At 53.8% G+C, this 16,518-nt stretch overlaps 1 protein-coding gene across 2 annotated transcripts in view; it reads right to left on the reverse strand.

The window, feature by feature from the left end:
• Positions 1 to 16,518, reverse strand: part of LRRC20 (leucine rich repeat containing 20) — a 51,819-nt gene that overhangs the window by 22,996 nt on the left and 12,305 nt on the right. The window contains exon 2 of one of the 2 annotated variants that reach the window (XM_006760935.2): positions 11,788 to 11,932. The exons of the other annotated variant lie outside the window; for it this stretch is intronic. Within the exon in view, the coding sequence (XP_006760998.1) occupies positions 11,788 to 11,869 (82 nt within the window). The 5' untranslated portion in view covers positions 11,870 to 11,932. The remainder of the gene's footprint in view (positions 1 to 11,787; positions 11,933 to 16,518) is intronic. 2 annotated transcript variants of the gene reach the window in all.

Raw genomic sequence — 16,518 nt, forward strand, 5'->3', positions numbered from 1 at the left:
AAAGGGGATTCTGCAGAGCCCTTCAGGGGGTACCGGAGCCTTGGCTTCAGACTCCTACGAGCCTTTCCAGTTCAGGGCCTGTGATTTCGGGGAGAGAGGCCCCTCAGCGTCTTTACGAGCCAGTCACCTTTTGCTCTCAGGAAATTTCTCTCCAGGTCTAATTCAGAGGATGGGTACCATCTACACCCACAATACCTGTTCACAGTACAGAAAAGCCCCATGAGCGGAGCCAAGTTCAATGCTGAGCCCTGGGGCCTACAGGGGCAGATAGCACTGCTTCCAGGGGATACAGTCAGGATGTGCCCGGGGAAGAGAAGACCCAGGCTGGAGGCAGGTGAGTCACCCTCAAGGAGCCGTGAGATGTCTTCAAGAAGAGGGCCCCATCCTCTACGGGTCCTCAGAGCTGACGGGACAGGGAGTAGGTCACCGGTCACAAAGAAAAGGCTCCTGAGTGAGGACGTGAGTGCTGCACTGTGGGGTGTCATCAGGCAGGGTCACCACAGAGCGGATTCCTGAGCCAGATGGAGGCCAGGACATCTCAAAGTTCTCACTCAACCCAATGAAACAACTATAGCCAACGTCACTGAGTAGTCACTATGTGCCAGGCACAGTACTAGACACTTTTCATACATAAACTCATGAAATTCCCATAAGAACCATGAGTTACCTTCACGGGAAGAAAAATGAGGCCCCTGTTGATAGGTCAATTGTCCAAGGTCATTTTGATGAGATGGTGGAGTACTAAGGACCTGAATGCAAAGATTCCAGGAGGGTGACCAATTTGTCCCAGTTTACCCAGGATGTTCCCAATTTTAGCACTGACAGTCCTGCATCCCGGGGGACACCTCCTCAGTCCCAGAAAACTCAGGACACTTGGTCACCCTGGATTCAGGCTGGACGCTGATGAGTGAGAGGTTACTAGGGCCAGAGAGGAGAGAGGGAAGGCAACCCAGGTGTGGGCAGGGCATGAGCCAAGGCCCAGAGGACTGTCATCCCTCCTGGACTTGACCTTGGAGCCCTGCCTTCACCAATTTCCTGGAGCCTCCACCTTGCTCAGAGAGTCCTCAGACAAGATGACTCTGGGGCTGGAAGAATTTCATGCTACTTGGGGTAGCATGAGCGGTCTGGGGCAACACCAACATCTGGACAGCAGCTGGACTCAAGCACACCTTCCCCCAGTGCTCCCAGATGCTGATACCTGAGCTGCAGTAGATAACAGAGATGCTTCGGGAAAGTTCTGTAATAAACACAAGGCATAATTATCCTCATAATTATAATTATTATTGCAAGATGGCCATACTGCATCTCTCCAAACCTCTCATTAAAAGGGCACACTGTACTAATAAAGAAGCTTTTGATTCAACACATGGACCCTTCATGAAAGGTTATCGTGTTAATTCTAATGAATGCCTGATTAAAAGTAACTGGTGGGTAGGACCAGGGCAAGTAAAGAAAAATCCGCAAATAAACAAAGCATTCTGCCGGAAGTCAGGAGGGCCAGGCCAAGCTCGAGTTGTTTCTTAGAAATGCAGAACTCTGACCCCTGCTCAGTCCCTGCCAAGAGGTGAGCCTGGTGACAGGGCCCAGAAGGGAGACACGGAGAGGGTCATGGAGCTCCTGTCAGCCAAGTCATAGAAAGAAAGACTCAGGCTGGCAGGCACTTTGGGCTCCATGGCCTGGCCAACCACGGTGCCCAGGGCTGTGGGAGGAATCTGTGGCCAAGGGACCTCGATCCGCCCAGAATGTCTTTTTTCACAGATGTCTTTCTTCATGAAATCTCGGGGTTAGGAGACTGGAGGTCATTTAGCCCATATTTTCCAAACTTCCCAGTAACCATCACCTTGGGATCCTTCTAGGGTGAGGGTGATGCCGCAGGTCTGGGGTGGGGCCTGAGATCCTGCATCTCTCCCAGGCGGCCTCAAGGACCACTCTCAGCGGCAAGGGCTAGTCCAGCTCAGTGGTTCTCAAAGTGGGGTTCCTAGACCCACAGCATCAGTGTCACTCCAGAATGTATTAGAAATGCACACTCCCGGGCCCCACCCCCACCTACAGAATCAGAAGCTCTGGGTGGGGCCCAGGCGGCTGTGTGTGAACAAGGCCTCCAACGCTGACGCCAGCTTGTTTGAGAACCACTGGCACAGAGCACTAGGCCTCCCACCAACTGTAGTTACTGGGCCCTGGCGGGTGATAAGGGTGACAGCAATGACCGTAACTCCACCCACGGAGTGCTGGCTGGCCATGCCCATGTAGGGGCTTTAGGTCTATTCACTCACGAAAAGTCATTTTGCCCTGTGTGCTTCCCACAGAGGATGAGAGGTGACAGAGGGAGAGGACTAATTACTGAGCTCTGGCAGGTGTCCCAGTAGGCCCTGTACCTGCTGGTAGTTTTGCCTGGGTTGTCCTTTGCCCTGATGGTTCCATGCCCTGCTCCTTCTCTCTATTCTTGTCTCAGTTAAATGCCGTTTCCCCGAGAAGCCCTCCCTGACCACCTTTCCTGAGGGTTTCCCTGGGCACGGAGGGCAGTCAGGCAGCTGAGTTTGTGCTGGAGGAGGGGGTGAAAGATGCATCGGGGCTGTCAGTCAGGGACCCCAGATTTGGGGGTGGGGGCTGAGTCAGACAGGGCCTCTCTGGGCCAGCAGCACTTCTGCAGAAATCTCCACTTAAGAGTCTGGCTATGCCTGTACTTCCAGCCCCCTTATTCTGTCCTTCTTTAGGCGTGTCCCTCAGGGACTCATCAGAATCCCCATATGCACCCCAAAAGGCCCAGATTTCCTTATTTCTGTTACATCATGACCAGGTTTCAAACAGTATGCCCCCAAGAAATCAGCTGCCCACCCCCCTCACAGCCCCGCCTTCCTGGCACGTCTCCTCCCACTGGCCCCTCTCAGAACAAAGCCACACCAACATAGGCCTGGCACGTGGAAGGTACCTCTTTCCTGGTTTCCCTTCTGGTCTCGCATCCATCCTGTGTCCAGCGGCGATCCTCCTAAGCCCACCTGACCCATGCCATTCCCTGCTCAGAAACGGCCAGGGCGCCCCCTGCAGCCCAGATCAAGTTCAGGAGAGGCCGCTCAGCCCCCATCTAACTTCCTGCAATGCTGCTTCAATGCTGAGGGTGACGCGAGTGCTTGAGGGTACACACTTCCCTACATGGCTCTGTGTCGCCCCATGCTGTCAGTTACACTGAGAGCCTGGGTTCAAATCCCTCCCTTGGGGAAGTCGCTCAGCCTTCCTGTGCCTCAGTTTCCTCCTCTGAAAGTGAGGATAATGCAGCAGCCACCTCATGGCCTGAGTGGTGGTTAGATTGCAGGGTTGGGATGAGACCTGGATGAGACCTAGGGAAAGCAACTGGGACAGCTTAGCACAGGCGGCATTAAAGAAGCGTGAGCTCATTACTATTCATGGGTCATTTGGACTCTGGATGATTTTCCTGTCGTAGGCTCTCTCTAGGCCCTAACCCCTGTGCAAGACAGGGCTTCACTGTAAAAACGACGTAAGGTAACACTCAGGGCCCTTGGAGGTCTGAAGCCAGCCTCCGCCTCCCTCCCGCCTCGGCTGCCTCTACTCTTCTGTATCATCAAGCCTTTGCTCAGACACCCTCGCCTAAAATGCCTTCCCCTCACTCCTGTCCCACACCTGCACCCCTAACCTGCTCTATTCCTTCAGGCTCAGCTGAAAGGCCGCCTCTTCCATGAAACCCCCTTAGCGCTGAGCTAAACCGACGCGCATTGTGTACACCACTGAAGACATCAGAAGCGGAACTCATCCTTACTTAGTGCATCCTATCTTCTGCAAGTACTCTGCAACCCAGGCAATCAGCTCGCTCCCAAGGGGCCTGTCCCAGGGCTGTGTCACCACCACGAGTCGCTGTGTCATCTAGGGCTCGTCTCCCTACTGGACAGGGAACTCCACCACCCGCTGGCTTCCCTGAGACCCATCAGGGTTGGAGCAGTTCTCACAGCTGGGCGGTTTCCACAGACAGAAGGATGACAAGCAGGGAGAACAAAAGAGAGAAGGCTGAGTGACTGTCCCCACAGACTGAGGGGATTTGTCCACTCATCCAGCATTCTGAGCGCCGGCGCTTGTAGGCAGCGCTGCAGTGAGCAGGAACCCAAGGAGCAGCTGGGCTGTGCTTGAGGTTGCCCACCACCGACCCCCACTCTTATCCTCCCCGGCTCCGTCCGAGGGCTGAGGTCCACAGTGGGGCTGGAATGGGGGCAGGTGGGGCTCATGGCTGTTGGGGCTTCCAAAGGTCTAGAAAGGGGATTCCAGGACCCCTATCAGAGAGACCTGGAGCTTTGAGGTCTTCTCCCACCAGTTATAAACAGTCCTGAAAAAGCCTCAAGACACCAGCTATCCACCCACAAGGTGTCAATCCACAGCACTGCCTGGGGACATCCAGGGCTGTCACAGCAGCGCTCCACGGACACGCCCAGTGCATCCCCGTACCTGTGTGCACATGCTTCTCTAAGGCTACGCCCACTGTGTGCATGCTCCTGGAAACACCGCCTGTGTGCTGGCCACTTGGAGTACTGGGGGCAAGGAAAACTGGCAAGTGGCAGATAGATGCCCAGGGCGCCCATGGATCCACTATCAGGAAGGACTGTGGGGTGGTGGGAGGAGCCCTGACCTGGGAGTCAGGAGGGCTGGACCTGAGTCTCAGCTCAGTGGAGGATTTACTGGGTGACCTTGGCAGTCACCTCGCATTTCTGTGGCTCAGCCTTCTCATCTGTCAAACCAGGGTACCGAGTGGGCAGCCCATTCTCCCAGGTGCCTCTAGACATGGGCGCTTTCAGGCCCTTAGGTTTTAGAGAGAGCAGCTATGGGCAGTGGCTATGGTGGTGGCAGAGGTGGTTGGCAGTACTGAGGGGGGATCAGGAGGCCTAGCATCTGCAGAATATGCCAGGGCAAAGACAGGGGTGGTGGTGAGACCTGGTCAGGGTGGGAGGTAAGGGTATATTGAGGCTGATAACCAGGGTGGAAAAAAATCTTTCAGAGCCAGGGCCTCACTGGAGCCAGGCTGGCACAGCTCTGGCAGCCCGTGGTACAGAAATGCAGGGCCTGGGCCTGGGGTGCCCTTCTCAATTCAGAGGTGAGTGACTGGTGCCAGCCCTACCCAGGGTGTTTGTGGAGACCAGCTACTTCTGAACTGGCCCCAGGGAAGTGGACACAACGGGCCGTGTCCAGGTGGTGGGACTGAGCCCCCTGTTTGGGCAGATGAGGAGAGGGCTGGGTGGGGGTTTCTGCAAACCTCTCACACCATGCTGTGGTCTGGCACTGCCTCTGTGCCCAGGTCAGCATGGGGCTCAGTGGGCATCTGTCTGGACCCCAAGCCTCAGGTACAGAGGGGCCATGGAGGGAACGAGAATAGCTTATACTGAAGGCAGCTCTTGATATAGAGAGGAAATCTGTTTTATGGTTCCAGCCCACACATTTGCACTTGAAGGAATACTTTTAAAAATACGTACTTTTACTTACAAAAACAATAGGTATTAAATGTAAGTAGTGCACAAAGATGAGGCCCAAAGGGTAAACAGTGGGAGGCCAGGCGTCCTCCCAGCTGGCACTAAAGCTGGAGTTATGGGGCTCTGCTGGGGGTAGGCTGGGTGACTCTAGAATTGCTAGAGGTGAGGACACCCCCGATCCAGAGAGACCACATCCAGAGATGGAGTTTTAGGCAGAGGCTTCTAGTCACCCCCTCACATCGCCTTGTGCAGGAAGAGGAGGTGGGAGAGCAGCAGGGCTCCGCAGTGGGCACGCCGTTCCGCTCCCCTGCTGGCAAACTCCCAGCCCGCTTCCCCAGTTGAGAAGTGAACAGACGGGCAGCCCTGGCCTGGCTAAGGGCTGCTCTGGGAGAGCCTATTTCATCCTCTGTGCCTGCAGAGCTGGACTGTGCCTGGCTGACCCTGAGAACTCCCCAGGCCAGGAGACACTGCAGAAAAACGTATGTCCCTCGCCTCTACTAGCACCAGGCTCCTGGCTGCCCTCCTCCCTCAGGCGGGGTGTGGGGGTGGAGTGTGGGGGGAATATGAATGTGTGTGTGTGTGTGTGTGTGTGTCCTGTGCATGTGCCTCCCCTTCCAGACGGGGCACTCCTGGGCCCTGGGGTCCTCCAGTGGGACACATACAGCAGGTGCCCAATGTGTGTGTGTTGAAAAGCAGTGTCTGACCCAAGGAAAGGTATCATTTCACTCTGATGAATATATATTAAGTGCCTCCTTGTGTAAGAAAGGGGCTGCGAACTCAGGTCCCCGTGGGGCCAGCCAGGAATGTAAGTACAGGACGTGAGCTGGGCAGCGACTGGAGCCCTTGTCAGCACCAGGCACTCACCCAGCAGCAGCCTGGTCAAGTCCGGCTCAATTCCTGTCACTCGGTTGGCTGGTGACAGGGCGCCCTCTGCTGGCACGTACAAAAGGAGACAAGTACTTGGCTAAAGCGAGGGGGGCGGGGGCAGGAAAGGAGACAACATGCCCCTTCTCTCACTAGCCTTGGTCTCCCACTTGATTTTTCTCAGAGCTCCAGCCTGCTGCTCAGTTCCCCGGGGACAGATCTCATCCATGTTCATATTCATTTCTTTTTCAGATATGCGCGCGCGCGCACACACACACACACACACACACAGCTACCTGCCCAGACAATACCCCTCCTTGACCAGTGCCCCCACCAAGAGAAGGAAGTTCCAAATTAGAAACAGTAGTAAGCCAGTGCTTCTCAAAATTCAAGGCAGGGGAGAATCATATAGGTTTTGTGTCAACATGGAGACCACCAGGCTCAGCCTCTGAGACTCCACGTTTAAAGGTGGGGCCGTGGGTCTGCATGATTAGCCGACACCCCGACGACTCTGCTAGAAGGGAATCTCTGCGACCTCGGGTTAGATGTCTACTTACTACCCCAAAAGCACCACGCATAAAAGAGGCGTCAAAGACTCTCATGCTACAAAACAAAACACTTGGAAACAGAAGAGAAAAAACGTTTCATGCTTTTAGCTTCTCTATCTGTAAAATGGGGTGTTATTACCTGAGCCACAGGGTTGTTGTGAAGACTGAGTGAGTCCAAACTGATAAAGTTCCTCCAATGATCTGGGGAAATTCATAACAAAAGCATACAGAGGAGAGAGAGAGAGAGAGAGAGAGAGGATATGGGAGAGCAACATACCAAGAGCTAATGGCTCAGAATTTTCTAGAAATAAACACAGGCATGAATCCTCAGAGTCAGAAAGTACAAAAGATTATAATTTATTTTTAATTTATTGATATTAGAGATAGAGGAAGGGAATGATTTGTTGTTCCACTTATTTATGCATTCATTGGTTGCTTCCTGTATGTACCCTGAGGGGGGTCACCCCCCACCCCTGCAACCTTGGTGTACTGGGACAACACAACACGCTAACCAACTGAGCTACCCGGCCAGGGCCTGCAAAAGACTGTAGAAAAGATGGACTGACTTATCAAACACCTGAGCTCATCACAACACCTGACACGCAGCAGGCCCCAGAGAAGTGCTGGCTCCTTTCCTCCCAGCCCACAGCGGTCCTTCCTTCCTCCCATCTCTGCAGCTGCCTCTATCCCCACCAGCTGTGCCCACCCTGCCTGCACTCTCCCAGGCTTTTCCAAATCGCGCTCTGCAGTAATGATCATTTTTTAAATTGATTTCAGAGAGGAAGGAAGAGGTAGAGAGAGATAGAAACATCAATGATGAGAGAGACTCATTGACCGGCTGCCTCCTGCACACCCCTCACTGGGGATGAAGCCTGCAACCCAGGCATGTGCCCTTGACCAGAATCGAACCTGGGACCCTTCAGTCCGCAGGCTGACGCTCTATCCACTGAGCAAAACTGGCTAGGGCAGTAATGATCATTTTTTTAAGTCGTCCCCAAAGCACACGGCAGACCTGGCAGCCTCTCCCCTGGACATGAGTCAGGTGTAGAGAGGCCTGGCCTGCCAGTCCACTGGCCAGGGAGGGAAGAGTAAGGTCAGTCAGATCCCGCGGGGGGTACGAGGACTCAGGGAAGCCCAGACAGGCATGAGACCTTTACAAAGAGAAAGATATCTCTAATTCTGGGAGACAAGGGGTGGACAGAGAGGAGGGCCAGGCTCAGGAAAGGTGCAGAGTCCCCAGCATGAGGCGTGGAGAAGAGGGGAGGGGTTGGACGAAAGCAGTTCAATTCGAGCTGAGGGGCAGACCAGGGGCCAGGTGGAAAGAAGCCCACTTCTCGGGGGATCAAGAGGCCTGAAGCAGCGACAAGGGCTGGGATCCAAAGCTCAGGTTACGGGAGGAGCAGGCCTGGCTGGGAAGGCACACCCACTAGCACTGCGAACCATGGTGAGTAAGGTGAGAGCCGGCCTGTAACTGAGCTCTTCCCAGCCCAGCCTCTACAATGAGACACCTGTGGCTGCGCCCTCCCACCAGGCCTGTGGGGAGGGGAGCCCATTCCACCCCTGGGTCAGGGGCTTAGAGAAGGCGCTACTCCTGTCACTCCTCTGCTAGGAAGTGTTTTACTTCCTTCCACATTCTGTAGCGGCAGGTGGTCCTTTCCTTAAAACTTATTCTTCTCTACTTATAAGGGTAATATGCTCATCACAGAACAGTCACAAAACGCAGAGCTTTGTCTAACATACATGTGCAGCTTGTTTTATACCCTTCCGCTTTTTTTTCTATGTACATATGCACATTTAACACCGTTGGCATCTTACTATGTAGAGTTTGAGATCCTTGTTTTTTTCTTCTTTTTCCTTTTCCAATTCACGTTATCCGTGAGAATTTGCCAGTCTTCATTCAAGCATACGATGAAATGTTATGCGCCACGGTTAATGGCAACATAAATGGCATTGTACAGCTGTAGCTAAATTTATTTAAGCAATGTTGTGGTGCTGGTTATTTAGGCTGTTTCAGACTGTTTACTATTTTACATGAGGACTATATCCTGCACGACTTCAACACCCAGCATCTCCTACCCCGAATTAGGACCGCCTGTGGTCTGTCCAACATGGCTAGGCATGAAACCACGTGTCCCTGCTGCTCTCTGACTGTCACCGAGGCAGTCTAGTCTCAGGCCCAGGACTCTATTGCAAATATACCTGCACGGCCCCCAGCACCCTGCACACAGCAAGTACTCAATACGTGCTGACTATGTAAGCCCCAGAGCCCTCAGACTGTGTGGCCTGATGAGTTTCATTTGCCAAGGGTCAGGACTGCAGGTGCCCACAGTGGCCTCGTCTGATATTTTGCTTCTTCTCTTGGCACTGAAGAGGTAAAAAGGCCCCTATCATCCAGCCCTAACTTTAAAGACCCCATCACCTCCACCACACATGAAAGTCTCGAGCTCCGGCCACAACCTCCCGCCAACCGCAATGACTTCGGGTTTAATCCCTTCCCCAAATTGCCTATAGCGTCACTGTGCTCATGACCCCGGTAATCCCCAAGCATCTGCCCCAACCGCAGAGCAGCATGTGGGGACAGGGCGCTGGCTCTGGGGCCAGACAGGCAGGGTTCCGATCCCAGATACTGCAGTGGTCTGGCAGGGCAGCCAGAGGCCTCGCTTGGGTTCCTCAGTGGGCACGGCCCTGGGCAGTGCAGAAGAGCTGGTCACAGCCCTCCCTACCCTGGTCACCCTGCACACTTCACCCGAGGCAGACGCCCAACCTCCAGTTCACAGAATTCCCCACCTGGCCTGCAGAGGCACCTGAGTTTGCAATCTCTGGTCCAGGGACACTGAAATCTAGACTCAACAGGGCCTTCGAGGCTCTCCACCTGCGGGGTGCCCTCCCTCATGCCACAGAGACAGCTCAGCAGTGGCCTCTCCCCGGCTATGGTGCAGCCCTGCCTCTGCCTAGGGCACCTGCCTCCTCACTGCTGCCTAAGGGAATCCTCTCTCAATCAGCACCTCCCCAGGAGGTCAGAATTCCGCTCTCCCCGCTCTACTACCCCTCCACCTGCCCCCTTCACACATCTGGATGAGACTGAGCTGCAGGTGTGTCCCTCCCCCTCATGACACTTTAAAGTAGGGGTCGGTCATTCACTGCAGAGATTTGTCGATTTGCACTGAGCTCCCCATTCAGAGGCAATGCCAACGCCCAGAGACCTGGCTGGCTGACACCTTGAGGAGGTGTGTTGGGGCAGGCAGGAAAGGGGGTGACTTAGGCCTCTATCTTCAGCCCTTGGGGATGGAAAAGAAGAGCTGCCATTTATGGAGCTACCTACATGCCACGCACCTTACAGACATTACAATTACTCTTAATCACCTTGATGAGGAAGACACAATTACCCCCCCATTTTACAGATGAAGACAGCAAGGCGCAGAGAGGGTAAGTAACTGCTAAGGTGGCAGGCTGGTAGATGGCAGAGGGGAGATTCGAATCCAGGCCTGAGTGACCCCGAGCCTGGCTCTTAACCACCACATTTGTGATGAAGAGCCTTGAGCGCCGGGGTGAGTACAACCATGTCAGCGACCAGCACCGGGTTCCAGAACTCCTTCACTCACCAGCTGAAGGCGCCCCCCAAAACCAGCGAGTCTTCAAGTCTGTTTGCTGATAGAGGGGATGCTCCTCTTACCTTAGTTCAATTCAGCCAACACCTCCACGTGCTCACAAAGTGCCTGACACTGTGTTGGCTCTTGGGGGGGAGGGGCGGGGAGCGGGGGAAACCACAGGATCACTATCCGCTAGGGACACTGAATGGGTGTTACAGAGGAGGAGGGAGCAAGGGGTGGCCAGGGTAAGATTAAGGGCTTCCTGGAAGAGGTGGTGACCAACCTCATCTTGAAGGCTGAGTGTCCCTCCACTTCCTGGGCCACCACCCCCTGCCCCAGAAGCTTACATTCCACACACTCTGACCAATAGCTGCTTGAATAAATGCTCTGCCTTTCCAGCCTTTGGTTCTTTGCTCAGGCTGTAGCCTCCATGGAAATGCTCCTTCGTGAGACAGACACACACAGACACAGACACACACCCCTGCCTGCCTGTGAAAGTCCTCTCTGTGTCAAAGACCCAACTTAAATCCCAACCTGTCCACCTGCATGGCCACCCACAAGGCAGGACGGTCCGCCTCTCCTTTGGGTTCCCACAGCACACCCATGGCTCTAAGGTGCCACTTACATTCCAGTGAATGAGACACACACACACACACACACACATGCACAATAATACTATATCTATCTCCCCTGCCGATCCTTAAACATGACAAGACAGTCAATTCGGCGGATATTTATTTATGCTGGGACCAGTTCAAAGCAAGAAACATATGACACAATTCAAGTAAAGCAGTGGAGTGAACAGGGGACCTCCCGGCTGGGTGAACTAAGAAAGCCCCCTCTGCCTTTGACTCTTCGTCTCCTCCTCACCCGTCTCCTCCTCTCCCGGAGACCACACCTAGTCATGCCTGGCCGGGATCATCCGCCACAGGGAGGCTGTGAAAATTCAGTCAGGCAACACTCATGCACCAGCACGGACCTGCGACACGGGGCGACACGGCAGTGCCAGCTATGGTCACCTGGTCCCAGGGCACATACACTCAGTCCAAGAGCAGGCAGACAGGCTCCTGGCGGGTGGAGCCCCTCACTCGGTGTTTTTCAAATCTCTCTGACTCTGACCCATAGCAAGTCGTACGCTGGGACCCCGTATACGCACAACCTAAACACAACTGCTGGCAACGTTCCAAGAAACTGCTCCTCGTGACGAGGGGCACACACCGATATTGCCTCTTTCCTCTTCTCTTTCTACTTCATTTCCAAACTGATTTCACAAACCACTTGCAGGGCGCCCTGTGGTTGGAACGCCATGCCCTCACTCACCCAGGGTGTCAGAGTCACTCTCCACCGTCTCGTTGACCTTCCTCGCAACTCTGGCCACCGCCTCACCCATCTTCCTCAGCATGCAGGCTCGGGTGTCCTGCTGCCAGCCACCAGGCCGGTCTGCTGCTCACAAGGGGGCCTGCACCTGGGGAAGACACACGGGCATGAGTCCCCTGCCCGCTGGCCAGGGACCTGGGCTGCTGGAAGACTGTAGGGAGAGCTCCAGGCTGCTCGCCTCCTCCTGAGGGGCCCAGAGCCCCGGCCACATCCAGCTTGGCCTTTAAAGCAGCTGATCTGCCCATGAGAGGGTGGGGGCAGCCTGGTCCTACCAGTTTCCTGGGAGGATCGACACGTGGGACCACACCAGACACAGGCCCAGAGCCTGAACCAGTGGCCAGGCGGGAGTGAGGACTCAGGTGTGCGCTGGCCTGTGACTCACTCTAACAGGCGGGGCCTTAAGGAGGAGGCGGGGCACAGCCAACTGCAAGGAAGAGACACTAGTCCCTCCACCTCACAGCCTGTGAGCTGGTGCCCTGTCCAAGACCCTCCAGAGCAACTCCTCCAGCTCCGTTTGCCGCCCCCCCCCACCCCCCCCACGCCACGCCCTGTGCCAGACTCCTCCTGTATGCCGGGGCATGGGGACAAGAAGGCAAATAAAACACAGCCGGCTTAGTCAGAACTCAGAGTCTGCAGGTGGGTGGGTCTCTAAGAATTCCCCTCTCCAAGGACCAGCATGGAGTACCTATGTGGCCTGCAGACCTGGTTATCAGCCTGATGTTGAATTTATCTGCAAGACCCCAAGGGAAAAGGGGAGTGGGGTAGGGAAACGAGAAAAAAGGAAATTGGATCACTAGAGAGAAGAGGCTTAAAGAAGGGTGAAGATGAAAATTATAATAAAAATGACAAGGTGTTAAAGACATAAGGAACACTAAAAACGTTGCTAACGCCCTGTTAATTACAGAGAAGGAAACAGAGGCATAAAGAGGGACTAAATGACCTGGCCAAGGTCGAAGTGACTAAGTGGCCATAATCAGCTCAGCCCAGCTCCATGTTCAGTGCTCACTTCTTTACAAGTCACCCACGTCACCAGCGGCAGCACCCCACCTAGAATGAACCTGAGGCCAAGGGCAATGCCCTCCTTTGTCCCCAGAGCCCAATCTCAGCTTTGCCCACAGCTCAAGGAGCTCTAACATACTCAATCTGAGGGTCAAAGGCAGAAGAATGGAAAGGGCAGAGAAAAGGGGGGCGAGGGTAGAGCTCAGACCTCCTAACAAACCAATAAAAAGTCCCTATGTGCTCAGCTGGACAGGCAGGACAGCCAGGGCCAAGCTGGGGGTTGGCCAAGCCCACCCATGTGCTTAGGGGAGAGTTATTGGTGAGTTCAGTACGTACATGCATCTCACCAAGGAGGCTGACACTGAAGGGATGAAACGCATGGTGCGGGGGGAAAGGCTTTTTGAAGACAGCCCTAATGCCTAATTGTTACTTATTAGTTGAGAAGTCTTGGAGAAGTGTCTTAAACTACTCTGAGCCCAGTTTCTTCATCTGAAGAAATCTAGTAATAACCTCACTGGGTTAATACAAAGATTGAACAACAACAACTACACACACACACACACACACACACACACTAGTGGCCCAGTGCATGAAATTCATGCAGGGGCGGGGTGTGTCCCTCAGCCCAGTCTGCACCCTCTCCAATCTGTGACCCCTGTGGGATCGGGCCTAAACAGGCAGTCAGACATCTCCTGAAGGGTCCTAGATTGGACAGGGTGTAGGCAGGGCTGAGGGACAACCCCCGTGCACGAATTTTGTGCTTCAGTAACAAGTGCACAAATTTTTGTGGGCTTTTATTAGAGTATGTATGTGTGTGTGTGTATATATATATATATATATATATCTTTCTAGCCCAGAGCCCAGGACACATAGTTACCCAATAAATGCTAATTGAGAGGATAAGACAATACACATGCAGACATGATGTCAGCATCTAATCCCATTTACATACCCATGTGACTTTGAACAAACAACTCAGTGGAACTCATCTTTAAGGAATGAGTAGAATTTTCATCCACCTCCAGGAAGTGTTCCCTGATTGCCCCAGCCCTCAGTGTTCTCTCCTGAGTTTCAGAAGCACTTGCCCTAGCACAAGCCAGTTGGGTTGTTTATCAGGCAGCTTAGGGCAGGAAGCAAATCTATACTGTGCTTTTGTCTGCACTTTACACCACATACTGCAAACAGATGCCCATCTAGTATCCCCCAATGGTGATGATGATGATCAACAACTATCATTTGAATTTAAATACAACCGACTCTTATAATAAATCTAAGACACTATCTAATTGAGAAGGGTCATACATTCAAATGCCTAACAGTGCCAGATAGGTACCTTGCACCAGGTGAGCCTGGTAGGGCAGTAGGGAATAGTGATGTCTATTGCAAACTAGGCCCGACACCTTCGTCAGGCTACCTTTAAGGCCATCCCCCAACCCTGAGTCACGCTGGAGGACCCAAAAAGGTTGGTGAATCAGATAGATCAGTGGTCGGCAAACTGCGGCTCGCAAACCACATGCGGCTCTTTGGCCCCTTGAGTGTGGCTCTTCCACAAAATACCGGCTCTTCCACAAAATACCGACTTCTGCGCATGGGCCACGAAGTTTCAATCGCACTGTATGAGCACACCCGCACGTGGTATTTTGTGGAAGAGCCACACTCCAGGGGCCAAAGAGCCGCATGTGGCTCGTGAGCCGCAGTTTGCCGACCACGGAGATAGATGAAAACAAAAAACCAGGGTCTTCTAACTCCTAAACCAGGTCTTCCTCCAATACCATGCTCCCTCCTCTCCCCATCTCTAATATTTAATCATCAATAATCACAAACATGTATTGGGTGTAAAATGAAGAGGAGATGCAGGAAATAGCTCTGAATTGTGATTCTGATGAGGAAGAGCTTTCTAAGAAACATCAGAGGCAATCCTGGCTTCTCAGCAGAGGGGAAAGAGAAGGAAATCTCCAATCTGCCCAGGGTCTGTGCTAACCTTACTGGGATCCTCCAGGCCAGCATTCGCCAACCTTTCAGACCTCATGGACCACTGTTTGGTGACGGCTGCTCTAGGCTGATTACTTTGACAACATGCCTGCAATTCTTATAGCTGCCACCAGGTAGGAGAGGGCGGTGGTACCTTAGGCCATAGAATAATCCCTTGATGAAAACCAGTCAGATTAAAAACCTCACCCCTGCTGGCAGGCTCAGACATACTGAAAACAGATGTCTCAGACCCTTTAGTATGGGTCAGAGAATGGACCTCGAAGCAGGAACAGGAGCAACCTGTCAGTCAGTGAGTCAGAAAAAGTCATAGGAGGAGGGGCCCCTTACATTCCCGAGGATGCTCTGGGTGTAGCAGATGTGCCCTAGCGCCCCAAGAGGTTCCTGTGGCCTCAAATCATCAACCTTGCTAACTGGCTAGGAAAGCACCCTCCCTTCACCTAAAACTACCCCACCCTCCAAGGCAGAATTCCTTCCTTCATAAAGTTCAGCTGACAATCAATCTCTCTCCCAGGTCAGATGACAAAGGTCTGTCCCTCTTTGGCACAGGCAGGGCTGTGCGATGGGAGAGTGGCAGGGCCACATGAGTATAAGACCCAAGATGGAGTACGAGGGCTCCGAAACGAGGGTAGAATAAACTTGGGATGACAGGAGTCTAGAGTGTGTCCCCTAAAGGGCTCCTACAAAGGTTGTCCAACTTCCTTGACTACTCCTTTCAGCCCCAAACCTAACACCAAAAAAAGATAATAAAATAATAATATTATTTATTTAGCATGTAACAGGAGCTCAGAGAGAAAGGAGGCTTGGGGAGGAACAAATAAAGCTGCTCCTCCTCTTTTGTTTTAAACTGTTACGAACTTCTCACACAAGGCCTTACCAACAGGTATTAAACAGGTACAGTGCGTTAGGATATAAGAACTGAATGCCGGAAAAAATAGGTGCCCTGCTCTATGAGAACTGGCAGCACAGCCCTCCTGTACCTAGAACCGCATTTCACCTGGACAGGAAGCTGGGAGAGGGCTGATTTTGGCTCGACCTGACAGTAGCCCCCTGCCACAGCTCCCGCCCCCACCAGTGAGATCGCTACCTTATCTGGAGCCCCAAGATCTGAGCAAAGAGCTGCTGCGACACCCCGTCCGCACCAGCTGCTCCTATATTTAGTTACTGGTGTGGTCACCAGGGAACTTTAGAGCCTGGCGCCGCTCGGAAGGGCAACCCGAGCCTCCGGCACCACGTGTGCAAGCTCCCCCGCCGCTGGCTCCAGCGGGCCTCAGGACCACGCCAACGGGGGAGCCGATGCGGAGGGGAGAGCCGGCGGGCTGGATCGGACCCAAGTAGCCTAGAAGGCCCACTCGAGGCCAGGACAGAGTTGACCCAGTTTTGCACCCAAGGGAAGGGAGCCCGCTGGGGCGTGAGCAGGCCCGGCCGGCGCCTTGTTTTTGAACCACGGGGTTCGCAGGGTCCGCGCGTACTTCCTTCCCTATAGGCATCTAAGCATCCGGCCGTGCCTCCCAGCACTGGGCGAGACGGCCAGGCCAGGGTCCCCGCGTACTGGGGGCTCCTGCGCCTTCCGGGGGCCCAGAGGCGCGATCTGCGCTGCCCATCTGCAGCTCCCAGAGCGGAAGCAAACCCCGAAGCTGTCACCTCAGGGACGAAGTACACGACAGCTTCTCCCAGCAGGGCCGC

Source organism: Myotis davidii, unplaced genomic scaffold (assembly GCF_000327345.1).
Source record: "Myotis davidii unplaced genomic scaffold, ASM32734v1 scaffold134, whole genome shotgun sequence".
In the NCBI taxonomy this organism is placed as follows: domain Eukaryota; kingdom Metazoa; phylum Chordata; class Mammalia; order Chiroptera; family Vespertilionidae; genus Myotis; species Myotis davidii.